This window comes from Mustela lutreola, chromosome 8 (genome assembly GCF_030435805.1).
Source record: "Mustela lutreola isolate mMusLut2 chromosome 8, mMusLut2.pri, whole genome shotgun sequence".
In the NCBI taxonomy this organism is placed as follows: Eukaryota; Metazoa; Chordata; class Mammalia; order Carnivora; family Mustelidae; genus Mustela; species Mustela lutreola.
Window position 1 is genome coordinate 132,417,423 of NC_081297.1, and position 27,787 is coordinate 132,445,209.

The following is a 27,787-nucleotide window of genomic DNA, read 5'->3' on the forward strand; positions in this document are numbered from 1 at the left end:
CTCTGAAACGACAAAGTTAAACATTAGACAATACATATATTTTAAATGTACATATTTTAAAACACATTTATTTTAAAAATTATTTTAACTTGGCACTGAGTCAGAGAAATATTTCTTCTGCTTTTTATAGTACAAAATGTTAAGAATCTGTATTGTAGTCCTGCTCCTATTATATAATCTCTTTTGTTATATACGTGATAATGTAATATTCCTTTGTACAGACTATAGTGTTTTATATAATAAAACTTAGTATTTAAAAATTTTTGACATTTTATTCACTTATTTTATTTTACTTCCCATTTTAACCATTTTCAGGGCATAATTTAGGGCCACTTAGTACATTCCCAATGTTATGGAACCATCACCACTCTCCAGTTCCAGAACATTTTGATTATCACAAAAGGGAACAAACATTGTACCCATTGAGCAGTTTCTATTCCCTTCCACCCCCACTGTTCCTGGAAACCACTAATCTGTTTTTTGTCTCTATGGATTTCTTTATTCTGTAGATTTTATATAAATGGAATCAGAGAATATTTTATGTCTACTTTCTCTGACCTAGCATAAAGTTTCATCAATGTTGTAGCATGCATCTGTACTTCATTCCCTTTTATAGCTGAATAAAGTTTCAAAATATGGATATACCACATTTTGTTTATCTAGCCATTTGTTCTTGGACATTTGGATTGTTTCTACCTTTTGGCTATCGTGATGAGTGCTGCTAGGAATATTCCTTTGCACATTTGTTTGAAGACCTGTTTTAATTCTTTTGAACATTTACCTTGGAACAGAATTGCTGAGTCATGTTTAACTGTTTGAGGAAATGACTAAAATGTTTCCACAATGTCTATACCATTTTACATTCCCACCAGCAGAGAATGAGGGTTCTAATTTCTTCAGTTTTCCCAACACTTGTTACTTTCTATTTGTGTTTGTTCTTTTCTATCCTTGTGAGTGTGAAGCAATATTTCATTGTGTTTTTTTTTTGAAAAGATTTTATTTATTTGAGAGAGAGAGAGAGAGAGATCAAGAGAGCGCACATGAGAGGGGAGAAGGTCAAGGGAGAAGTAGACTCTCTGTGGAGCTCGAAGCCTGATGTGGGACTTAATCCCAGGACTCTGGGATCATGACCTGAGCCAAAGGCAAGTTGCTTAACCAACTGAGGCACCCAGGCACCCCTATCTCATTGTGCTTTTGATTTGTATCTCCTTAATGTCTAATGACACTCAGCATCTTTTCATGTGCTTGTTGGTTAGCTTATATCTTTTTTGGAGAATTGTCTATTCAAGACATTTGTCTGTTTTGTCTTTATTTTACTGAAGCATAATTAGCATATAGAGTTGTTTTAATTTTAGGTGTACAATATAATGACCCAACAATTCTATCTGGGTTGTCTTTTGTTTGTCTTTTTAATGTTCAATTGTAAGAGTTCTTCATATATTTTGGATGAGACCCTTATAGTTATGATTGCAAATATCTTCTCCCATTCTGTGAGTTGTCTTTTTGCTCTTTGACAGTGTCCTCTGATGCCCAAAGTTTTAAATATTATTTTTTAAAAGATTTTTGATTTATTTATTTGACAGAGAGAGATTACAAAGTAGGCAGAGAGGCAGGCAGAGAGAGAGAGGAGGAAGCAAGCTCCCCACCGAGCAGAGAGCCCGATGCAGGACTCAATCCCAGGACCCCGAGATCATGACCGGAACCGAAGGCAGCGGCTCAACCCACCGAGCCACCCAGGCGCCCCCCAAAGTTTTAAATTTTGATGAAGTCCAATTTATATCTAGTTTGTTGTTGTTATATTCACCTTTGGTGTCATTTCTAAGAAATCACTGCCAGATCCAAGGTCATAAAGATTTGCCCCATGTTATCTTCTAAGAGCTTTCTAATTTTAAATAGATATTGTTGAGGATTTTTTTCATCGATATTTGTAAGGGATGTTGGTTTGCAGATCTCTTGTGATGCCTTTGGTATCAAGATAATGCTGGCATCATAGAATGACTTAGAAAATGTCCCCTATTTTATTATCCAGAAGTATTTGAGAGACTGGTATTGGTTCTTCTTTAAATGTTTGGTAGAATTCACAAATAAGGTATCTTGTTCTGGGCTTGCTTTGTTGGGAAGTTTTTGATTATTGACTTAATCTCTTTGTTATAGATCTATTCAGATATTCTCACTTTTTCTTGAATTTTGTGTTTCTGGGAATTTGCCATTTCATCTAGGTGAACTTGCTGGTGTGTAACTGTTCATAATACTCTCTTAAAATCTTTTTTATTTCTGTAAGGTTGGTAGTAATGTCCCACTTTTTCTGTTTTTACTAATTGGAGTATTCTGTCTAGCCAAAGGTTTGCTAGTTCTGTTATATCTTTTCCAAGGACCAACTTTTGGTGTCATCAGTTCTCCATTATTCTCTATTTTGTTTATCTCTGCTATAATCTTTATTTCCCTTCTTCTGCTACCTTTGGGTTTCCTTTTTTCTTTTTCTAGCTCCTTTGAGGTGTAAACTAAAGTTACTGATTCAAGTTCTTTCTTCTCTTTTTCCTTCTTTTTCAATGTAGGTATTTACAGACACAATTTCCCTCCTATACATCCTATCAATTTTGCTGTTTATTGACTTTTAGTCATCTCAGAGTACTTTTTTTTTTTAAATATGTCTTTTTTTTTGGTTTTCAAAGAATTTATTTATTTATTTAATAGAAAGAGAAAAATCACAAGTAGGCAGTGAGGCAGGCAGAGAGAGAGGGGGAAGCAGGCTTCCTGCTGAGCAGAGAGCCTGATGTGGGGCTTGATCCCAGGACCCTGAGATCATGATCTGAGTCAAAGGCACAGGCTTACCCCTCTGAGCCACCCAGGTGCCCCCTCAGAGTACTAATTTCCCTTATGATTTCTTCTTCTTTGACTATTTATAGGTTGATATTTAATTTCCAAATATTTGTAGATTTTTCAATTTTTCTCTGTTACTGACTTCTAGTTTATTCCACTGCAGTCAAAGAAGGCACTCTGCATGATTTTAATCTGTTATAATTTATTTAATTTATTTTTAGGCTTAACATACAGTTTATTCTGGAGAATGTTTCATGTGCACTTGAGAAGAATGTACATTCTGCTGATGTTCAAAGTGTTTTGTATACATTTGTTAGGTGTAGTTATTTATAATGTTATTCAAATCCTCTAGTTCCTTATTGACCTTCAGTCTAGTTACTCTACTGAGCATGTATTTTTTTAAGCATGGTATTACCTGCATATAAAGCTACTCCCAAGATGAAACAGGCTCTGCTTATAATTGGACAAGGATTTTATTTATCCAAATGAACAAGTGAAACATGCAGATCCAAACTAATCGGTAGGATTTCTTTAGTATAGTGATAGGAATGATTCCTAGATATAAATAGCTATTTCCATTGCTCAAACTGTAGTTGCCATTTGGATGGTGTCTTTATTAGCAACTTGGCAATTCTATACTTTGATAAATAAAGAGAGTTGTACTGAAATATTTTTCTCTTGTAATCCTATCAGGAGTCCTTCTTTCCTTTGTTACTATGAGAGTGTATGATACCTACTACTCTTCCTTAAACTTCTTGATTTATGCTATTTCTTTTAAAAGTCTTATTTATACTGCTTTTGGCCCAAAAGGTTTGACTTTAATGGTCAATCAGAACTGTCCTTTATTTCTGATTGGTGAACTAAGCTGATGAATTCTAAATTTACCTCCCCAGCTACTGCTAAAATGATGTTATCAACCCCTATATCTCAGTGGCTTACAAAAATAAGCATAAATTTCTTGCTCATGAGTCTGTGGGAAGCTCTGTTTCAAAATGCCAGATAGGTCCATATTTGTTCCATGTGTTTCTCATTGCGGACAATGAGAAACCAGTAGCTATCTAGACATGCTCATCTTATAGAAGACAGAGGACAGTAAGTTAAGACAAACCAGGTAAATCATTTAAATATCTGCTTGCATCACAGCTGCTAACATTGTATCAGCCTAAGCAAGTCACATAGCTAAGCCCAATAGTGTGGGAAAATCTCCTCCATCCTTGTGAAAGGGGGAGGGAGAGTAAGTATTTGCTGAACAATAACATCATCAACCACAGTCTAGCAAAATAAGGCAATTAGGGGCAACACAGTACGTTTTTAAAAAAAGTTATGTTTATTTAAAGGACTTACTTTGAAGTTAAGTCTTTCTCCTTTTTAGAGTAATATTGTTCTTACTTTCATAAAATGATGGCAATAATAGAAAGCAGTAGACCTTTTAAAATTCTTATTACTTGACAAAATAAAAAACTGGCAACCTTCTGTCAGTCCCAAAATTTTAGGACAATTTTACTACGCTACAAAAACCCAAAACTCTACTACAAGAAAAAAAGTAATCACAGACCACTGAATGTAATCCCAGGTCTCTGGCTAATATTCCCTATTCAGAGGCTATCCTTTGGCTTTCAAAGGCACTCATTTTCACCCTTCTCAGGTTTCATTATTCCAAATGCTTGTGATTAGGAAAGTTCAGGAGTTAGAGAATGAAAATGTCATTATTTATATCTAGTGATCTAATCTAACTTTTTACTTTAAAAATGGTCCCATTTACTCTTCAGGTCTCTAAATAAACTTGGTTTTGTAACACTTGAGGCCCTAAAATCTTAAGGGCATGTAAATCTTTCATGTCCTTGACATGAAAATTTTAATAGGCAGTACATAAAGAATAATGGCCTATGACTCTATAACTTTAAAAAGATGAGCTATTATGATTAAAATTTAAAAAGTAGCCAGTGGCTTTACTTCCAGTGTGAAAGGACACATATTTAACGGTTTATATATATATATATATATATATATATATATACACACACACACACACAAGTATTTATGAATACTAATGATTTTGTCATAGTCTTACCAAACATTAAAATTATATAAAATAGCAGAGCTGTGTTTTTTTCTCCCCCCTCATAGTACTGCTAAAGCAAGTGAAGCAATTGGCATGCTTATAGAATTCCATTTCACTCCTAACTCCTCAGCTTATTTCCACCTCCTACTCTTGCTGTCATCTTGTTGTTTTACTTGTGACATTCTCTAGCTTTAAGCAATATTAAAAAATGTCATAGCTATCTCATCCATTCCAAACTAGGGGTGGAGTTGAATAGGATATTGAAATGCATTATATCTGCAGAAAGCCTTATATAGAAACTTCCAAATTAGTCAAAACAGGAAATTTCCTGTGAGTCTTACTTTAGCAAATGAGATTTGCAATTCATTTATAAACATTATCTTATCAGACAGGATCTGTGAAATAACTTCATAATATGGCAGCTGCCTTTTATTATCTTACTGCTCTTACCCAATATTAGAGAATTTGACACAATACATATTTAAATTTCATAAATATACAAATCTACAATAAGAGGCAGAGAGGGAAGTTTTCACTAACTGGAATTCACTAGTTTTGAAACTCATGTTTGTGCCATGCTTACAATTTAAATAAAGTATGCATCTTTTACAACATCTTACAGAGTATATACAGGAGCTAAATTTTCTGTAATTTTTATAATGTAATTCTCATTAAAATAGGATAAAAATTGAAAAGTGTGGTTTAAACCTAAGTGACATACCTGCAGGTATGATCATCACTCACACTTGCAATTTCTTGGCCTTCTTTGGGATCAAACACCAAACCATTAATGAAATCTGAATGGCCCTCTAAAACCTGACATCAGGGGAAAAGGTAGTAAGAATACAGAAAAAAAAAATCTACAAAATTTCTACCTAATATTTTTACTTCACTGCCTTAAAAGCTTTCACTGCATGCTTCCCTTTTCTATAAATATTTCTTAAGCAATCTGCTATTTTTAAGGCATGATTTATACACCCACTTTTTCTGGAAGGTTTATCTTGGAAAGAAGCTGATCATTCAACACACGCTATTAGCTTGATCTTTCTTTTCTAGTATGCATTTCTTATAAAAACACACACACACTTTTTTACTGTACCTGTCCTCATCTTACCTCCTCTCTTACTTGTTACATAAATCTTAAATAAAAATTAAAGCTAGAAGAAATTTCTAGGGGCACTGCACTGAGATAGAATCCCAAGTCATACCTACTGTTCTGCATACTAACAACTTGATAAACATAGTATGGGTTTCACCTTATGGGGTCTTTATTTACTTTCCTCTATGTAACTGCCAGCACTGGAGACAAGTTAGTATTAGAAGCCCATAACCACAACAACCCAGAAATTCATTTTTGTTTTGTGGTGAGAACATTAAAGATCTACTCTCTTAGCAACTTCAAGTATACAACCCATACTATTAACTATACATATTATGCTGCACATTTGGTTTGCAGAATTTATTTACCTTATAACTGGAAGTTTGGTACTCTTTGACCAACATCTCCCCATCTCCCCCAGCAACAACCATTTTACTCTCTGTTCCTATGAGTTTGGCTTTTTAAAAATCCACCTATAAGTGAGATCATACAGTATTTGTCTTTCTCTTATTTTACAGGGTTATTCATTATACTAATAGAAAACACATATATAGAACTTACTATGTACAAAACGTTCTGTTTTGTATGAATTAGCTCAGTCAATCAATGCTCATAACCTTCTGAGACAGATGCTATTATTATGCTCATTTTATAGATAAGGAACTGAGCACAAAGAAATTAGGAACTTGACCAGTCATACTGTTATTTACATGATAGAATTAGGCAATCTGGATCCTGTGTCTGTGCTCTTAAGCGCTTTATAATCCCACCTTACCCTACATGCTGCACTCGAAGTTCTCTCGAAGTTTGACTCTCAACTCTATGTGTGTTCATGTCTATTGTACTCTTACTATACCCAAATGTGAATTTCTAAATCCGCCTCATTTGCTGTGCCTACCTAATATTTTAATAAATATCAGATTTATAATCTGTAGTCCTTACTATAGCCAAAAATAGAGTAAATGAGATCCTGAATTATATACTTTAAAGATGAAAATTAAACATTTTATTATTTTTAAAGATTTTATTTATTTATTTGACAAAGAGAAAGGGAACACAAGCAAGGGGAGAGGGAGAGGGCGAAGCAGGCTTCCCACTGAGCAGAGAGCCCAACATGGGTCTTGATCCCAGGACCCTGGGATCATGACCTGAGCCGAAGGTAGGCACTTAACGATTGTGCCACCCAGGCAACCCTCAAACATTTCAAACTGAGATAAATCCAAGTAAAAAGGCATAAATAATGTTTTAAGGGGCGCCTGTGTGGCTCAGCGGGTTAAGCCTCTGCCTTTGGCTCAGGTCATGATCTCAGGGTCGTAGGATGGAGCCCTGCATCAGGCTCTCTGCTCAGCAGGGACCCTGCTTCCCCCTCTCTCCACCTGCCTCTCTGCCTACTTGTGATCTCTGTCTGTCAAATAAATAAAATATTGAAAAAAAAAATGTTTTAAAATAAAGAGTTATGAATTATACTTGTCAACATACCTTATACTCATTTTTATCTTGAAGATCTGAAGTAAATAATCTTATTTTCATATCAGCAGCTGAAGTACAAAATCTGGAAGTGAAAAAACAAAAACCAATTCAAATCAATGACTAGAGCTACAAGCAGAAACAACAATGAATCTCACATACATAATGCTAAGTGAACAAAGCAGGATAAAAAAAGGATATTATTATTCCATTTGTATGAATGTTCATAAGTAGGAAAAAATAAACTATATTGTTTTAGGGATGCATACATAGCCGATAAAACTATTTAAAAAAGAAAGAAAATAACTGTCACAATAAACATGAGCTTAATTATCTTTAAGGGTAAGGGAGAAGGATGATTTGGGAGGGGCACAATGGGGACCCTGGGTGCTAGGAATATTCTGTTTCTTGACCTGGGTGATCATTACAGATGTTTGTTTACAACAGTTTGTTTTACAATACAATAGTAAAACAAAACTTTTACAATAAACTGTGTATGTACCTTTTTGCACTTTTGGCATTATGCTCTATTTCATAACACAAATAAAAGGTAAGAATAACTAAAAAGCAAAGCTTATCTACCCAATTCTTCTCCTTTGAATTTCTCCTATTATTATTTTGGATATTCATATTTTCACATCCAGAGGCAACTCTAGAACAGACTTGCTACAACAACATTACTAATGTGAGCTCTCCTAATACTTAGGTCATAAGAAATCATTTTAAAATCTCTCTTCAAAATATCATTTCTAAAATAGAAAAAGATTACTTTAGAAGGTTTCTAAAAGAAATATCCCAAGCAAAAGGTTTATAAAGTATTAGTAGATGATAAGGCCAAGTTCAGTAAAAACATCAGAGAAGAAAGGACTTACAGGGGTCAAAGATTATTTACCAAAAAAAAAAAAAAAAAAAAAAAAAAAAAAAAAAAAAAAAATTAATGAAAGAATCTTATTAAAAGAAAAAAACAAACAGACACACATACACAACTTTATGGCAAACTTTATGTTGTTCCACTTTTCTCCAAACTTTGCTGCTCGAGTTTAAGTAAGTATATTTACACCATCCTTTAATTAAACCATAAAGCGTCAGCGAATAAAAGTAAGGTGAAGCATTACTTTCCAGCAAGTGTGAAGAAAAGCAAGCAGGGATGAACAGAGAGAGAGAGCAGAACTGAAGGCAACTAAATGCTAAAGATAAAACACTAGGAATGGGTTCTTTCTAGCTGTAAGTTAAGCTAACAATAAGACAGATCCCAAGTTATACCTCACTCATCTTTTTTTTTTAAGATTTTATTTATTTGAGAGAGAGAGAATGAGAGGGAACATGAGAAGTGGTGGGTCAGAGGGAGAAGCAGACTCCCTGCTGAGCAGGGAGCCTGATGCAGACTCCATCCTGGGACTCCAGGATCATGACCTGATCTGAAGGTAGTCGCTTAACCAACGAAGCCACCCAGGCGCCCCATGAGTCATCTTAATACATATTATACTTTATATGTGTGTGTGTGTGTATATATGTATATATGTGTGTGTGTGTATGTGTGTGTGTATATATATATTCTATATGTATGTATATATATACATACATATATAAATGTACAAATGTACATTTGTATAAATGTATAAAAATGTATATACAAATGTATAAATGTAAATTTATACATATATAAATTTATACATATATGTATAAATTTATACATATATACATTCATATATAATATCATGGGGCACCTGGGTGGCTCAGTGAGTTAAAGCCTCTGCTTTCAGCTCAGGTCATGATCCCAGGGTCTTGGGATCAAGCCCCACATCGGGCTCTCTGCTTGGCAGGGAGCCTGCTTCCTCCTCTCTCCCTGCCTGCCTCTCTGCCTGCTTGTGGTCTCTATCTGTCAAATAAATAAATAAAATCTTTAAAAAAAATATCATGTATTTCTTATTTTACTTTATTATTTATTTTATTTTACGTATATATGTATGTAAAGTAAAATAAGAAATACATTATAGATATAGAAGTAAAGTAAAACAAGAAATACAAATATAGTTTAATCACAATTGTGTGAAGTTATTTATGAAAAAATAGGATACTGGGTGTAGAAATGGCCTTTAAAAATATTTTGTATATTCCAAATTTGATACAGTAAATGTGTAATGTTTTATAATAAAATATTTGATTTATTTAAAAACAAAACTGTGCAGTTGGCTTGCTCTAAAAATATTGTCTTTAAAATTGATGGCTGGTTAATATTCTGAATTTATCATAAATATTTGCAGAAAAAATCTGAAGCTGCTTATCAGACAACATCAACAAAAAAGATGAAACAATAACAGCATATGTCATTTTATGATGTTACAGGCATCAAGCAGAACCATGGAGGAAGATAGTTTGTCTAGCTTTCAAGATCTGCTAAAAAATGCAGAAGCTAACTGACTCATTTAACTCCAGATTTTGAGAACACTTTCTTTTAATATAAAAGGAAATGAACAGCAAACTGGCTATTAACAATGATATATGTATATTAACAAGTGCTGTTGTGTGGATTATTTAAAATTCGGTTAGCTAAAATCTGTACAGCTTCTAAAAGAAAACAGAACATCTCTGCTTGACTTATTTCGCTAAGCATGATACGCTCTAGTTCCATCCGAAATAAGTCAAGCAGAGAAAGACAACTATCATATGATCTCCCTGATATGAGGAAGTGGTGATGCAACATGGAGGCTTAAGTGGGTAGAAGAAGAATAAATGAAACAAGATGGGATTGGGAGGGAGACAAACCATAAGTGACTCTTAATCTCACAAAACAAACTGAGGGTTGCCGGGGGGAGGGGGTTTGGGAGAAGGGGTTGGGATTATGGACATTGGGGAGGGCATGTGATTTGGTGAGTGCTGTGAAGTGTGTAAACCTGGTGATTCACAGACCTGTACCCCTGGGGATAAAAATATATGTTTATAAAAAAAAAAAAAAAAAAAAAAAAGAAAACAGAACATCTTCACAATCTTGTTGTAGGCAAATATTCTTTAGATAGGAAATAGAATGTATATGAAAAGGTGCTCAAAATCATGAGTCATCAGGGAAATGAAATTGTGGTTCCAAAAATAATGGCTAAAATAAAGACTGACAACAATAAATGATGAAGAGCTGGTAGAGCAAGTTGAACCTCTCTAGATTAACTGGTGGGGATATAAAACAGTAGAACCACTATGGAAACTGGTACTTTCTTAAAATGTTAAAAAAACATTCAACCACCCTCTGATTTAGCAGTTCTACTCCCAAGAATAAGGAAACCATGTATCTACTAAGAGCTATATATTCAGGGGTGCTGACAGCAACTTAGCAGTTGAAAACTGGAAACTGTCTGGTGTCTACTTAGAGGAGAATGGATAAACAAACAGTGGTATTTATACCATGTAATGGAATACTTTTCAAAAATAAAAAGAATCAAAGAATCACTGGTAGTTGTAACATGAATAAATCTCAAAAACAACAAATGAGGCACAAAAGTATATTCTGTATGATTCCACTTATATGAAGTTCTAGAATAGGCAAAATTCACTTCTGAAAATTAGATTAATGGTTGCTTTGGCAGAAGATGGGGTACAAGGATTGACTGGGAAGGAGTACTAAGAAACTTCTGAAGTGATGGAAATGCTATGTATTATCAGGATATGGGTTATATAAGTGTATGCATGGCAACACTGATTAAATGGTACCCTTAGAAGTTGAGAATTTCACTGTATGTGAATTATCCCACAATTAAAAAAAATTAGGTTAGTTCAGTAAGAGCTAACTAATGGTTGCTATATTGTTTACTAAAAGAAGGCATATCTTTTAGATTTGGAATCTGTGGAAGCAAGGTTAGTGTTTCGTAACAAACATTAAACAATCTGACACATTGCCTTTGTGAAGAAGGCCTCAGCAGGTACTGTCAAGATTTTTTTCAAAAAGGAATTGTTCTTTTCAATGCTTTCATAAAAACTGAAGCCCAAGGATTAGAATTATAGTTTTATATACTGTTAAACAAGAAAATGTGACACTGGCCTCTGTAGCAGTAAGGTTCATTAATGTCTCAATCAAATCTACTTATTTTAACAGTTATACTTTCAATAAGTGGTAAACTCAGAGAAGAATCTGTGAAGACTTCAAATGATTCAGATGAAACTCAGTAAAGAGCTTTGTAGTCAGGCCCCAACACATATTCAAGGCATCACTACCATGTTGCATATTTAAATCACAAATTCCGATAGTAAGACTAAATTAAGAAATAATGGCCAATGTTAAAAGATCTAATATCTGAAATTGGGAAAAATGGAAATGGAGGAAAAAAAGTCCTAATCATCAAAGGCTTCAGATCACTTAAAACAAAGGACATTAATAAATACTGCACTTAATAGTTTTAAACTTACTTGATTACTGGAGGCAATGAATCAAGTCTAGTTTCTGGGCTCCACGCTATGCCATCGACCCTGACTCCATGCTGAAATGTTCGTAGTGTTTTATATTGAATTCCTTCAACGTCTGCTTCTTCCTCCTAAGCATATACAGTAAATGTTTTAAGTTATGAAAACAAACACTATAACATTCTGATTTTACCATAATGAAGAATTTATCAGGAGGCCTTATATATGCTTTTGAGAAGTTCAAAAACAGATTAGATATAGAGATTTAACTGGTTAGCTGAGCAAGTGACAACAAAAATAGCTCAAACTGTCTAAGTCTTGTGGAAAACACTGTAGGACAACTAAAAACAAACAGTAAATATATTATTTTTTTTACACAGCATTATATAAAGCACTATACATATGTAAGATGTTACAAATTGTTCATCTAATATTGTTATGGACTATGAATAGGGAATATGTTAATACAATCTGGTTAATTTAATCATTTGGATACAAGATTCTGGTTTAGATATTTAAAGTCAGCTTATTTACCTGCTTTGGTACTACCAAAGTAATTTCAGTTTATTTCATGGGAAGATGAGGAAAAAATGAATTTTGAAGTATTTAGGTCTGGAAATAGGGATAATCACCTGAAAAACCTTCCCATTGTAAAAATAATGTAACGCAGCTATCTTAAGTACTTCTGTCCACATCCAAAAACTAACAGGTTCAGTTTGCAGGAAAAAAAGATAAAGTTTAGTGCCTGCACAAGGAAGGATGATTGGAGACTTCTGCAAAGATCCAGGTCCTTTAAAGGGGAAGTAGGAAAAAAAAAAACTCCAAACCAAAAGTGCCATGCAAAATATCTACCATGGGTGAAGGCTAAGAGAGAAAAGCCATTTATGAGAAATCTCTACCATTAGCTGGCTGTAATATGAGTCTGTAGCTTGAATTCACATTAGTTATGTGCTCCAGAAAATGACAATTGATTTCAAAATGGTCATATGTTAGTAGTGGCCCAGAGCACCTGACAGACAAAGGCAAATTCTCTTTGGATGAACTACCTCTACCCAGGTCTCAAAAAGTTACCACAGATATAGTTCAATCAAATATGATCTTATACAAATGCACTCAAACATGTGAAAACAAAGAACCACAAACACAAGTATGAGTAAGCAACAAGAGATTACCAAGAATGATAAGGCAGCTTTTAAAAAGAAACAAATAAAACATTTAGATGAAAATATCATAAGGAAAAAAAAATGCTTACAGCAACTGGAATACAGACTTGAAAAAATTACTCAGAATGCAGAAAAGAGAAGGCAAAAAAAAAAAAAGTTAAAAGGGATTCAGTGAGAAGTTCCACTATATATCTCATTTGGGTTGTAGAGGAGTAAATAGAGGGAATGAGCGAAGAGGCAATATTTGAAGATGAAGAGATAATAACAAAGGATCCTCCATACTTGATGACAGGCACCAATACATATATATAGATAGAACAATATGTCCCAGACAGCTTAAATAAAATCCGCAGGCAGATACAACATAGTGCAACTTCAGAATGCACACACAAACTCTCATGATATAAATTTGTGTGTATGTGTACACACAGACTGAGGGAGGGAGCGGAGGGGGGAGGGAGGGAAAAGAAAGCAGGACGAGGATGGGGCTTTTAGAACAGCAACCAGAAAGAAAAGACAGGTTTCCCATATAAGAGATTTCCTATAAAAGAATTAGAACCATAGACTTCTTGGCACATAGTTTTTTTAAACAACAAATTCATGAAGATAGTGGAACAAGATCTTCAAAACAATGACAGAAAAAAGTTTAGGGCTATACACACAACCATACTGTTTTTCAAGAATGAAGTTGTATTAAATATATTTTCAGAGAAACGAAAACCAAGGCTTAAGCATCAGCAAACCCTCACTAAAAGATCTCCTAGAGCAGAGGATGGCAAACTATGGCTGGGCCAAATTTGGTCTATGCGTTGGCTTTGTACAGCCCATGAACTGAGAATTTATATATATATGTGCACAAGAGAGGATAGAAGCAGGGAGCCCAGTACAGGGCTTGATCCCAGGACTCTGGGAATGTGACCTGAGTTGAAGGCAGGCGCTTAACTGACAGAGCCACCCAAGTACCCCCTCATTTTTGTATTTTTAAGGAGTTGTAGAAAACAAAGAACAATTTGCAACAGGTACTGTTTAGTGGCTGGAAAAACCTAAAATATTCACTATCTGGCCCTTTACACAAAGAACTTAGTAATAAACTTTTTCTTGTAGTAAAGGGTGTACTTTTATTATATCCTTTACTACAAAATGACCCCAGAAGGCCTGAGATTTAAGGAACAGTGAGTAAAAATCAAAGGCAAACAGATGGGTTAATCTAAACAAATATTAGCCCTATAACACATAATTTGTGGCTTAAAATGAAAAGAAATACAACTGAGGACTAAAATATGACAGTAATGTAAGTCTGGAGGAGGAGATAGTTCAAGAGTCAAAGATCCTTATTTTGTTCATGAAGAAGTTAAAGATTAAAAAAAAAAGATTTTATTTATTTGTCAGAGAGAGAGAGAGAGAGACAGCACAGCAGGGAGAGCAACAGGCAGGGAGAGGGGGAAAGCAGGTTTATTGAGCAGGGAGCTGGATGCAGGGCTTGATCCCGGGACACTGGGATCATGATCTGAGCAGAACTTAGATGTTTAAGTACTGAGCCACCCAGGTGCCCAAATATATTAATTCCGACTTTGTCTAATTAAGTATGCATGGTAAAGTGTCTTTGGTAACCATTAAAAGAGGAGAAACAGCATGCAAAACCTCCAAATTATCAGGGAGGAAAACAATGAAAGGAGGAGGTAACAAAACACAAACAGAAGACAACAGAATATGCATTCTGGCAATGTTTTCAAGAGTAAAAAAATTAACAATAAACCAAATAGCCAATAGAAGAATAGACAGGTTAATCATGCTATATGTGCTAAATATACCATACAACAATGGAAGCAAATGAATTGTGACATAGAGTATCCTAACAAATACAATGTTAATAGCAACACATGGTAGAAGAAAATAATACAGAATAATTTCATTGATAAAATTTGAAACATGAAAGCCAATATACTCCTTTGTAAGACCTACATATATGGTAACTCTATAAAGTAAAAACAAAGTAAAACAACACAAAATCTCAGGCATGATTACCACTTGAAGGTGAGAAGGAAAGGCAGTAAGGGAAGAACACCTGGAGGGCTTCAGAAGAATTACTAATGTTCTATTTCTTTAGCTGGGTAGTAGGCATCCAGGAATCTATTTTATTGTTCTTTATACCTTATATAGATAACATATATTTTAAAATACTTTTTATAGGCTTGAAAATATTAAGTTTAAAAACTGTTTTGTTATTTAAATCAATACCCCAACTGGATCTAGAGACTGCAGCAAAATTTTTCATGACAAATTTTTCCAAGGACTCCTCTGTATTAAGTGATACAATTATCTTTTCTAAGTTTATAGAATTATAAAATAACACCAGGGGAAAAATCCAGAGCAGGCAAAACTTACTTAAGCGATACATATGTCTACATAGATAGGATATTATCTGAAGGCCTGTTCTAAGAATTTCATTCATCCTGAATCTAAATGCAAGGTTTAAGTGAATCCTATTGAATGTGTTGATTTTTCCAGGATAAAATGTCCTTGGGATCCTAACAAAGCCGTTTGTTTCACAAATACATTCCACATGGTTTTCTCTACATAATTCTAATGCCCCTTGAAAAATAACTTTAAATTTCAGACGAACTTGAGTTTAACAGCATAAGTTTTTCCATAAATGAAAATAGGAAATAGAAATGCACTTATCAAAAAAAGAAAAACACTGTCAAATTTTGTGACTTCATAATCTGTGTGTATAATAACTGTATGGCTAACAGCCAGATATGCCAAGGCAGCAACCACTAAGCAATTTTAAAATCAGGTTAAGAGCCTAATCATAGCTGACTTCATAGTTTGGGTTACATCTATTTTTCCACACTGGACAAATCAATCTTCTAAAAATGAAGTTTTTACCATCAAAACACAGATTACTGTGCTACTGTAACAACAGTGTTGAAAATTAGGTCCTATAATTTGTTACCCAAAGTATATATAGAGTTATTGGATGGCCACGGAGATAAAGAAATCCCAGGGATTGTATAGCTTGAGCTTTATGTTATTACCAGTGAAACCTTTTTTCCTGGCAGCAACGTCTGCCGCTGAGCCAACTAAAAGGTCAGGGTGTGTGTGTGGTATAGGCAGAGACAAATGCTATTTTGGGTTTAGTCTGGGGTGTAGGCAGTATTGTATAGGCAGGAAATTAAGATCCTTTGGAAAACTTGCTGCAATCCTTATAGAAGGTTCTGGTGTGCTTGAGGTTGGGGCAAAGCCAGGTTGATGAAAGGGCTCTTGTAAGGGTTTGTAATTGGCAGGCCCTCCCACCATACCCAGTTAAGGCCAAATACAGACTTTTAGTCAGATGAGACTGTAAAGTTTACCTAGTCTACTTCTTTCACCTCACACTTGAATTTATATAACATCTGGAGAGTCTGCATAACCTTTCTCTGAACATTCTCAGTGACAGGGAACTAGCTACTTCTTGGGGGAGCTTATTCAACTCAAGTTAGACCTTGAATTAGAATTGAAGTTCTAATTCTAAGAGCTCTCTTTAACATTAAAACCAAATCTGTTTTCCTGTAAATTCTACTAATTGCTCCAAATTCTGCTTCCTGGAACCATATAGATGAAATCTACTTCAGTGAAGACAAGTATTTGGCCACAGCTGATCTTAGGTGAACACATTTAAAGAAGATTCAGTGTCAGTCTTAAAGCACTATAAGCCACAACTTCACCAGACAGAACTGATGAATAACACAAAATATATTTACCATTCTGAGTCTAATCCCTCTTTAACATGGCAGTTTTAAACATTTTAATACCATTCTGAAATGTCTTCAAATATGTGATCTCATTTGCATCATAACATACATTGCTGAGAAATGAAGTAAAGATTAAAGGATATAGAGCTATGCTGTCCAATATGGTAGCCACTAGCCACATGGAGTTATTAAGCACTTGAAATACAGCTAGTTCAAACCGTGCATACTTTATAGAGTACAAAATCCACACCAGATTTAAGACTTAGTTTAAAAAGTATATAAAATATCTCATTAATTTTTTATGTTGGTTACACGTGAAATATTTTGGATATGCTGGGTAAAATAATACATTAAAATTAATTTCATCTGACTTTTACTTCTTATAATGTGGTCACTACAACACTTAAATTTATATTTGTGGCTCACACTGTATTTCTACTGGACAGCACCGAATTAACTCCTTTTGGCAGTTTAATCATTGCACTGTTTCATAGTGAACATCCAGATGACTAAAAACTGTTAAGTCACAATTGTCCCTTTTAGCTTCAGCAGTCTATCATTTTAAGACTTTATTAAATTTTAGCTTGTTCAACTTGGCACATTAATCCAATCTATTAAATACTTAAACTCTAAGCACAGTGTCTGGCATACAACAGGTACTCAATAAATACTTGTTAAGTGGAATTTATCATTCAAAGCATTAGGTATTCTTCTCAGCTTCACGTTCTACATAAATTCAATGTGCTTGCTTAAATCAAATGTTCTCGAAATTCAAGTTCCCAATTCATTATTGGTGATCCTTTGAATAGACTTTGAAACTTTCATGTTCCCTCTACCCTTTGCACATAGGACTTCTTATAACAGTTTTCTTACTGCATGGTTTTACACTTAAACATCTTGAGGTCAGGGTCCTTGCTTTTTTAACATAGGTATTACCAGTTCTATTTTGCACTTAATATTTGACAAATACATGACACCAATTAATAGTACAACATTCAGCTCAAATTTCCAACATATTCAAAAGAACACCATAAGATTCTGAAAAATGCTTTGTTAAAATTTAAATCTACCGTATTGACAGTGTTTTCCTAGGAGTCTTAGAAAGAGGATTGCCTTTCCAACAGGCATGTGGAAAACTTTCAATTCAATTTACCTTTACTTAGTTTTCTCAGACAAGAAGCATGAAATTGGATGCTATGGAACTTGAAGTTTCTAACATGATAGAATAGAAACAATGCTTAATAGTGTTTAATTAGATAACAAAATAACTTTAAAGGGAAACAATAATATATTATGAATCCTCAAGGGCAAATTATTGGGACTCGAATCTCTTCCAGAACTGTTAGAATTATGGCTTCAATCTATCTGAATAGCAGCATCAAAGGAAAAGGGGTTTATTAAATGGGGTCTACAGCTTGTTTTTTCATTTACTAGTCATATAAATCCCCGAACTTCTTTGACGTACAACGGGAACTCTGGACAGGGACAGTTGCTTAATTTTATTGCCAGTACTTGGCACAGAAACTTGCCAAGTTAATAAAATTCAATTCTTTCTTTAGGTAGTTTGGCTGTAAGACCTAGATTGCCAATCTGACAGGTCTGAGGATCAACAAGGACAATGCGCGAGACAGGACAGAGCAATACAAATGTTTTTTGCTAGTTCTTTCTTCTCCATCGTCTTTTTCTCTCTCTGCCACTCATCACCTTTTTTTTCCCCGATTTTTTTTCTCCCTTCTTGACTTTCTCATTTCTTAGCTGAACATAAATTAGAGATAAAACATATCTTTTCAGTATTTTTTTAAATACAATTCTGTATTCAGTTCTTAATTTTAAAAGTAATGAAAACTTAGTTTCACCCGTAGGGAGCTCCTTTATTCTTTTGTGGGTTAGTAGCCTGCACCAGAAAAATGGTTTTACCATCAGTCTTTTTCAAGAGTGTATTATATTATTTCTCCTAATCATGTGGACTTTTTATGATCCTAACTAAGTAGTCCAGCTAAAGTCAGGCCATGGGTCACTTAGCCTGAAAGCTAGCAATTTCTACCCCAATCCTAAGAGACAATGTGGGAAAATGTAAGAGCTCTTGTATTCTACTCAGACACCAAAAAAATGAAGCCTTTAATTCATACTTTTTCCTTAGCATAAATATGCATGCAGTCTAATTTTATATAACTTTACTTAATGCACTGTAAAGTGCTAAACTGCATTTATGATGCCAAAACAGTATACTGAAATAAAATACTGCCTCCTGAGTAAAAGAGTAAATAATAATGTTTACAATAGTACTACTTTAGTGGTAAAGTTACTTCAAATCTTTGAAAACTGATCAATGCCAAATTACCTCACCGATTAATCTTAATTTGAGAAATATTGTTTTAGGAATAATATTCTGGTAAACAAATTATTAGCCAAAATTTCTAAGGGCTGAACTCACATTGTTTAGACTCTTTCACATGTGGAACTGGCTTTTCTGTAAGAAAACATCGTATGTGCTCACCACAATGCAATCTTGCTTTGGTGATTAAATATGGGCTGGTGCTGGGGGGCAACACTGACCAGATTAGTGACAGTTAAATTTTATATATATATATGTTAATTGTGCCAGATGCCTTCTAGGAACGTTACATGACATACTAACTACATTTTCACAAAACCCTATTAAGTATTATTTTCCTCATTTTTATAGAAGAGAGGTTAAGTACCTGCTCAGCATCATATAGTTATTAAGAGGTAAAGACAGGCAGAAGTAAAAACCCAAGCATTTTGGCTCCAGAGTTCATTGTCTTAATGACTATGCTAAATTTCCTGTTCAATTAACAGGGTCCCATACTGTGTCTATTCTGGATGTATGCTTTAGATGTACAAAAACCATGAGAGCATACTAATACAGAAGCTGAATATCACAACAGCTGTAAAATCTCCTGGAGGATCATTCTTTAGGTTTGTTTCCTATGTCAAAGTGGAATGTAGAAAAACTGGGTTAAGTAATTACTTAGGTCTCATTTGAGACCTAGTTTTCTCTGTACATACCAAATGTTCAGTTAGCCACAACCTTCAATTACCAGAATATTCCATTTCCAAACACGAGGCAAAAAGAGAAGCCTCATAGTCTTTTTTTTTTTTTTTTTTCCCCCACTACCTATTTAATGTATGCACAAATCTCAGGCATATATTACTGGAAATATTTTCCTCTGTAGTTCTTCATGTCATTTTTTCTCTTACAATCAAGTTCAATATGCTTTCCAAGTTTACCCAGTTTGCCAAAGTTTGTTTTTTTAACCAGTGAAATAGCTTCAATGTCATTCACTGAATTTTGTACACTAACCTGAAATGTACATATGCCAACCACCACATAATTACCGCCACCATATGCAATTAGGTTTCCTGGATCCCCACTGTCAAAGGGATTAAATTCTACCACATGCACATAATCTTCACAATCCACAGTGTAGGCAGCATTTCTTGTGGCATCTTGCTTCATCTTGTATGTCAATACTTGAGCAGTTGTAAAAATAAAATAGCCTTCTATTGGATGAGGTCACGAAACTGTGGATTACAGCACAGACATAGTTAGAAACCATCAAAGTGTCAGTCACTTTCAGCAAATGAATCAAAATAAGGACATGGTATTTCAGATGCCACAGACAGCTACAAAAAAAAACCAAACCATACCAAACCAGGTACTTCTTTAAATACTTTATGAATAATACCTGCAGAATAAATCATCATATCCTGTTTAGATTAACAAAAAGATAGTGAGTACTTGAAGATGGAATCAGTTTAGTAGTGAATATATTCATAAAAAATTAATGATAGTTAACATTTACAGAGCACTGCTTGCAGGTGCCATGCTAAGGATTTTACTGACATTATGACACCTAATACTTGCAAACCTAAGAGGAGGGAAATGGTTCCCATTTTACAGAAGAAGAAATCGAGGCTTTAATAGGTTAGCTGCCAAGCTCATAGAGGAGACAGCATTTGAAATACTTTACAAGGTGTTGGACGCAAGTGCTAGAGAAGAAAAGCAGGCCTCCACCGTGAAGATCACAATATCCGGTAAGAGTTACGATTCTGTGTGAAAAGCACAGTAAGACCTGGAGAAAGAGTGCCAAAACGTGTGATATAAAAATGATATTCGTAAAATCAGGCACAAAACTTCCACCAACCTGTTATGGCCTGATGTGCACTCTGGAAGTAGCATTCCCAGAGGAGACTTAGGGATCTAAAGAGGTCTTCCACCACCCTTCCCCCCCCCCCCTTTAATTGGATGCAGTTGTCCTGAGAATAGTTGGACTCAGTAACGAAATCATCAAGTATTTACGGAGAATCAGAGGAATCCCACCTCAGGGAGCCTATAAACTAGTAACCATACGACTGGGAATCCAGGACCGGACATTTGTTAAGGGTGACCAGCAGGTGGATGCCCATAGAGGCACAGCGATGTGGGAAGTGGGAAAGATTCGAGGTCAGGAAACTCGGTCCCTTGATCGCTTGTTAAGTTGTGCCCAGTCTCACTACATTTTCAGGGTTTCACTGTACGGCGAGCTGGACTTGCCCTCTAAAACTGAAGAGCGGAACAGGGAGGAAACCACTGAAGTACCCGCAAAAAGCTCCAACGTCTCTCCCAGACAAGCAAGTCCCGTGAGCCCCGCTGCCACCTCTCGAAGCCCGAGGTCAGAGGGAAGAGAGGTGGGACACGACCCGGGAGAGAAGGAACTCGCAAGAATAGGATGGGAGCACTGGGTGGCCAGTTGTAAACCCGCGCGAACCCTCAGGTTCAGGAGCGATACGCACCAGGTTGTCGAAAACTGGTCAGAGGAAATCTGGTTTCCTCCCCAGCCTGCAGCGGCGCGCGCCGACTCTGCTTCCGGGTCAGAGGGCGGAAGCGGCGATTGGTTCCCGAGCCTTCCCGCGAGATTTAAAATAGAACTCGCGACGGACTCTTTTAACAGCTTTGAGACTACAGCCCGGCAGGACAATTTTTCAGTCCAGTCTGAGCCTACCAGGTCTATCCCGAGTCAGGTGAGTCTCATGGCTTCCTTGCCCGCCTGTCACACTTTAATTTGTGATTCAGACCGAGAGATTTTTCGGTGACCTCTAAATGGCTGTTAATAGTGGCTTTGCTCTGGAACCCGGTTCGGTTTGGGGATGTTGAAGAATTCACAATATCTAGTGAATAAATCTAGAAGGTCCTGTGGGATCATCTGCAGACTGGACGCCTGGGGGCTCGAAGAGGTCTACTTAGGGTGATTAGGTTGTCAGGAGACAACCAGGGGTTCTAGTTCCAAGACGTGTTCAGACTCCAGTTCCATTACTTCGCCCTCTCTCTTTTATATTCTCCCAAAGAAAATTTAGGATCCGCACTCCGACGGCGATAGCACCAAAGACTGCCCTCGCCTTTTTTAAATTAAATGAATGGCACTAGGTGGATTTTCACTTGTATCTCATAGTTTTATGAGGTAAGATAGCTTAACTGTTTTATATTTGAGGACATTTATGTTCATCAGAGACTTTAAAGGAGATACATCTTATAAATTGGGGAACCAGGACGTGGGCCCTGAATGTCTGACTCAGAAATTCTTTTACCATTTCACATTGTCTCTCCAGTGATCATTTCCTGCCTCACAGTTTTTGCTCCGGTGCAATTTGGAATCCAGTCTGTTTGTTTTTTAAACAAGTGTTTATTATTCCTGCCACCTTCTGCTGTTTTCCTGTAGTGTAGCCTGACATTCAGAGTGCTTGCATATTCCTTATCTCATTGATTTCTCATAACTGGCTGGAAGGTATTATTCCTGTTTTCTGTATGGTTATACCTTCATCAAGGCAGCCAGTTATAATGCTTATTGCCTAGGCTTATATAGCCTGCTAGCTGCTGAAAGAGCTGAGACTAGACCAGATTTGGCAAACTAGGGCACTACTTGCTTTTGTACAGCTAGTTCCTGAGGTAAGAATAGATTTTACATTTTGAATAGTTGAAACAAAAACAAAAGAATAATATTTTGTGACATGTGAAAATCATATAAAGTTAATTTCAGTTACTAAAGTTTTGTTGAAGCACAGCTATGCTCCTGTGTTTATGTATTGTCTGTGGCTATTTTCACACAGCAAGGTCAAGTTGAATAGTTTTTTTTTTTTTTTTTTTTAAGATCTATTTATTTATTTATTTGACAGAGAGTGATCACAAGTAGGCAGAGAGGCAGGCAGAGAGAGAGAGAGGAGGAAGCAGGCTCCCCACCGAGCAGAGAGCCCAATGTGGGACTCGATCCCAGGACCCTGAGATCATGACCTGAGCCGAAGGCAGCGGCTTAACCCACTGAGCCACCCAGGCACCCCAAGTTGAATAGTTTTGACAGAGACTGTATGCCTTGCATTTCTTAAATATTTACTATTTGGCCCTTTCCAACAAGTGTGCTGACCCTTGGAAGAGACTGTTGGGCTTTTTTTTTTTTTTTTTTAAGCTTTCATTTATTTTTATGAGAGAGAGAGAATGAGAAGTGGGGAGGGGGAGAGGGAGAGAGAGACAGAGAAGCAGACTTCCTGCTAAGCAGGAAGTCCGGTGATGCAGGGCTTGATCCCAGAACCCTGAGATTATGACTTTAGCCACCCAGGCACCCTGAGACTTTTGTCTTTTATATGTGTCAGACACTGTGCTAAAAGCTTGTATTTATTTCATTTATTTTTCACAAAATCCTGTGAGATAAGAACAATTGTTATTTTCATTTTCAGTACAAGGAAGCTGAGGCAGGGCAAGTGACATAACTTGGTATAGATCTCACAGCTAGTAAGTGGTACAGCCAGGATTCAGAACAGTGTAATTCTTGACTAGTTTTCATTTTTAGCAATCTGAACTCATATTTTAATTTTTAAAAAGTTTATTTATTTATAGAGAAAAAGAGTGGGTGCTCATGCAAGCATGGAAGAGGGGCAGAGGAGAAGGAGAGAGAGAATATCAAGCCAGATTATTTGCTTTGGAGTGCTGGATGGGGCTGGATCTCAGGCCCCTGAGATCATGACCTGAGCTGAAATCAAGAGTGGGTCGTTTAACTGACCAAGCCACTCATGTTCTTCAGAACTCTTAATACTTGTAAATAGTACACTGAATAATTTAGTACTAAAGATTTATTTCAGGCAAACTGATCATATCACTGAAGTATTACTTCTTCACTTCTTTTGCTTTTAAGAAAGGATGGTGAAATTTGATGAGAAATATAAGCTTTAGCTATTTACTAGTATTTGTATATATGTAGATATTTACAGTTTTTTACTTGCTGATACAACTATGAATTACTGCTTTGTTAAATGTTTTATGCCCATTTTCCTGATTGTATAAACCTGAAATACAGAATAAATATTTGGGATTCTATTTATACCACATGAAAAAGAAAAAAAGATAACAGAAGGAGGTAATAAATGGAATGTGTACAGTAAAATATACCCCAAATAAGACAATGGTATATGAATATCTTGGAGACTAGCATACTTAAGAGAAAAAAAAAGGAAAAAAAAACCACCAAAAATCTTTTAGCAACCGTGTCTGTAAACTCAGAGAAAAGAATTGTTTTCTTATATAGACTTGAGTATGTAAAACATTAGAACTACATCTTATTATTTTGAAAGACTTTCATCTGTCAGGAGAAATTATGTAATATGGTGATTTAAGAGCTTATGGAGTTAAGCATCTTGGGTTTAAGTCTGTTTTGCCATTTGCTAGCTGAGTGACATGGGGTATCAGATTCTTCAGATGTAAAATGAGGATAATAATGGACCTTCCTCATAAGACTCTGTTCAGAGATTGAATGAGGTATTAAATATTAAACTTTTATTTGGTTATTTATTTATAAAATCACCAAATAAATTATTACTTATTTCAGGGGTATAGGTCTGTGATTCATCAGTCTTACACAATTCACAGCACTCACATTCCATTTATTACCTCCCCAAAGTCCATCACCCAGCCACCCCAACCTTCTCCCTCCTTCCCTTCCAGCAACTCTCAGTTTGATTCCTGCAATGATGAGTCTCTTATGGTTTGTCTCCCTCTCTGGTTTCATCTTGTTTCATTTTTTCCCTTCCCTTTCCCTATGATCCTCTGTCATGTTTCTCAAATTCCTCGTATCACTGAGATCATATGATAACTGTCTTTTTTTGATTGACTTATTTTGCTTAGCAAAATACCCTCTAGTCCCATCCACATGACTACAAATGGCAAGATTTCAGTTTTTTGATGGCTGCATAATATTCCATTGTATCTCGATATACTAAATATTCTTTATCCATTCATCTGTTGATACACAGTTAGGATTTTCCATAGTTTAGCTATTGTGGACATTGTGGCTATAAACATTCGGGTGCTCATGCCCCTTCAGATCACTGCATTTGTATCCTTAGGATAAATACCCAGTAGTGTAATTGCTGAGTCATAGGGTAGCTCTGTTTTCAGCTTTTTGAGGAACCTCCATACTGTTTTCCAGAGTGGCTGCACCAGCTTGCATTCCCACCAACAATGTAGGGGGGTTCCCTTTTCTCTGTGTCCTCACCAACACCTGCTATTTCCTGACTTGTTAATTTTAGCCATTCTGACTGGTGTGAGGTGGTATCTTATTTAGGTTTTTTTTTTTTTTTTTTTTTAAAGATTTTATTTATTTATTTGACAGAGAGAAATCACAAGTAGGCAGAGAGGCAGGCAGAGAGAGAGAGAGAGAGAGGAGGAAGCAGGCTCCCTGCTGAGCAGAGAGCCCGATGCGGGACTCGATCCCAGGACCCTGAGATCATGACCTGAGCCGAAGGCAGCGGCTTAACCACTGAGCCACCCAGGCGCCCCTAGGTTTTGATTTGCATTTCCCTGATGCCAAAGCGATGTTGAAGACGTTTTAATGTTCTAAATATTAAGCTTTAGAAAAATTTCTGGCACCAAAGAAACTCCTAAATATTAGATATCATACTGGTTATCTATTGCTGTGTAACAAACCACCTGAAAACTTAGTGGAGTTATTATTTTGCTTGATCTTTTAAAAATAATTTTTAACTTTTAAATTTTTAAAATAATTTTTAAATTAACATACAATATATTGTTTGTAAAGGGGTACAACTCTGTGATTCAACAGTCTTACACAATCAATGCTCTCCATAGCACATACCCTCCCCAGTGTCCATCAACCAGCTACCCCTTCCCTCCTACCTCTCTCCACTCCAGCAACTTCTGTTTGTTTGCTGAGATTAAGAGTTTCTTATGGTTTGTCTCCCTCTCTGGTTTCATCCTGCTTCACTTTTTCCTCTCTTCTCTCATGATCCTCTGCCTTGTTTCTCAAATTCCACATATCAGTGAAATCATATGATAATTGTCTTTCTCTGATTGACTTATTTCACTTAACATAATACCCTCTACTTTCATCCACATCATTGAAAATGGCAAGATTTCATTTTTTGATGGTTGCATAATATTCCACTGTATCTAGATATTCCACATCTTCTTTATCCATTCATTGCAGATGGACATCTGGGCTTTTCCCGTAGTTTGGCTATTGTGGACATTGCTGCTATAAACATTCAAGTGCACATGCCCTTCGGATCACTACATTTGACTCTTTTAGGGAAATACCTAGTAGTGCAATTGCTGGGTCTCAGGGTAGCTTTTCTTTTAACTTCTTGAGGAACCTTCATACTGTTTTCCAGAGTAGCTGCACCAGCTTGCATTCCCACCAACAGTGTAGGAGGGTTCCCCTTTCTCTGCATCCTCGCCAACATCTGTCATTTACTAGCTTGTTAATTTTAGCCATTCTGACTGGTGTGAGGTGGTATCTCACTGAGGTTTTGATTTGTATTTCCCTGATGCTAAGTGATGTGGAGCACTTTTTCATGTGTCTTTTGGCCATTTGGATGTCTTTGCCAAAACGTCTGTTCATGTCTTCTGCCCATTTTTTTTTTTCTTTTTGTATTTCCTTCCACTATTTTAACATGAGGATAGTGTTAAAAGCATAATGGTAATAAACTAACACAAACAACGAAAAGAGAATGTGGTGCATAAACAATGAATTTTGGATTACTGAAAAAATAAGAAATAAAAAAAAAGACCAAAAATGTGTGTAGGCATTATTCAAGAGAGAGTTAAAATTCTTTTTATTTTATTTTATTTTCAGTGTTCCAAGATTCATTGTTTATGCACTATATCCTGTGCTCCATGCAATGCGTGCCTTCCTTAATACGCAGCACCAGGCTCTCCCCACTCCCCCACCCTCCCTCCCCTCCAAAACCCTCAGTCTGTTTCTCAGGGTCCACACTCTCTCATGGTTCATCTCCCCCTCCGATTTCCCCGAACTCACTTCTCCTCTCCTTCACCCAATGTCCTCCATGTTATTCCTTATGCTCCACAAGTAAGTGAAACTACATGATAATTGGCTCTCTCTGCTTGACATTTTTCACTCAGCATATTCTGCCCATTTCTTGGTTGGATTATTTGTTCTTTGGGTGTTGAGTTTGGTAAGTTCTTTATAGATTTTGGATACTAGTTCTTTATCTGATAAGACATTTGCCAATATCTTCTCCTGTTCTGTTGTTTGTGTTTTGGTTTTGTCGACTATTTCCTTTGCTGTGCAGAAGCTTTTCACTTTGATGAAGTCCCAATAGTTCATTTAAAATTTTTTTTAAATTATTTTTTAAAAATTTCTTTTCAGTGTTCCAGAATTCATTTTTTATGCACCACACCCAGTGCTCCATGCAATATGTGCCCTCCATAATACCCACCACCAGGCTTACCGAACCCTTCATCCCCTCCCCGCCAAAATCCTGTTTGTTTCTTAGAATCTGCAGTCTCTCATGGTTTGTCTCTGGCTCTGATTTCCCCCACTTTCCCCCACTCTGATTTCCCTCACTTCTCCTCTGCATCTCCTAATAGTTCATTTTTGGCCTTGCTTCCTTGGCCTTTGGCGATGTTTCTATGAAGAAATTAGCGTGACTGAGGTCACAGAGGTTGCTGCCTATGTTCTCCTCAATGATTTTGATGGATTCCTGTCTCACATTGAGGTCTTTCATCCATTTGAGTCTATTTTTGTGT

At 36.0% G+C, this 27,787-nt stretch overlaps 2 protein-coding genes across 5 annotated transcripts in view; one reads left to right on the plus strand and one right to left on the minus strand.

Annotated features, from left to right (window-relative positions):
- Positions 1–21,637, minus strand: part of NUP37 (nucleoporin 37) — a 43,734-nt gene extending 22,097 nt beyond the window's left edge. For all 3 annotated transcript variants that reach the window (XM_059186678.1, XM_059186677.1, XM_059186676.1), the window contains exons 1-5: positions 21,532–21,637; positions 20,060–20,280; positions 11,844–11,968; positions 7,461–7,533; positions 5,604–5,698 (exon numbers count right to left, since the gene is read on the minus strand). In XM_059186678.1, the coding sequence (XP_059042661.1) occupies positions 5,604–5,698; positions 7,461–7,533; positions 11,844–11,968; positions 20,060–20,215 (449 nt within the window). In that variant the 5' untranslated portion in view covers positions 20,216–20,280; positions 21,532–21,637. The remainder of the gene's footprint in view (positions 1–5,603; positions 5,699–7,460; positions 7,534–11,843; positions 11,969–20,059; positions 20,281–21,531) is intronic.
- Positions 21,638–21,665: 28 nt separating this feature from the next.
- PARPBP (PARP1 binding protein) overlaps positions 21,666–27,787 on the plus strand; it is a 72,988-nt gene continuing 66,866 nt past the window's right edge. For both annotated transcript variants that reach the window (XM_059186673.1, XM_059186675.1), the window contains exon 1: positions 21,666–21,759. The gene's annotated coding sequence lies outside the window, so the exon portion shown is untranslated. The remainder of the gene's footprint in view (positions 21,760–27,787) is intronic.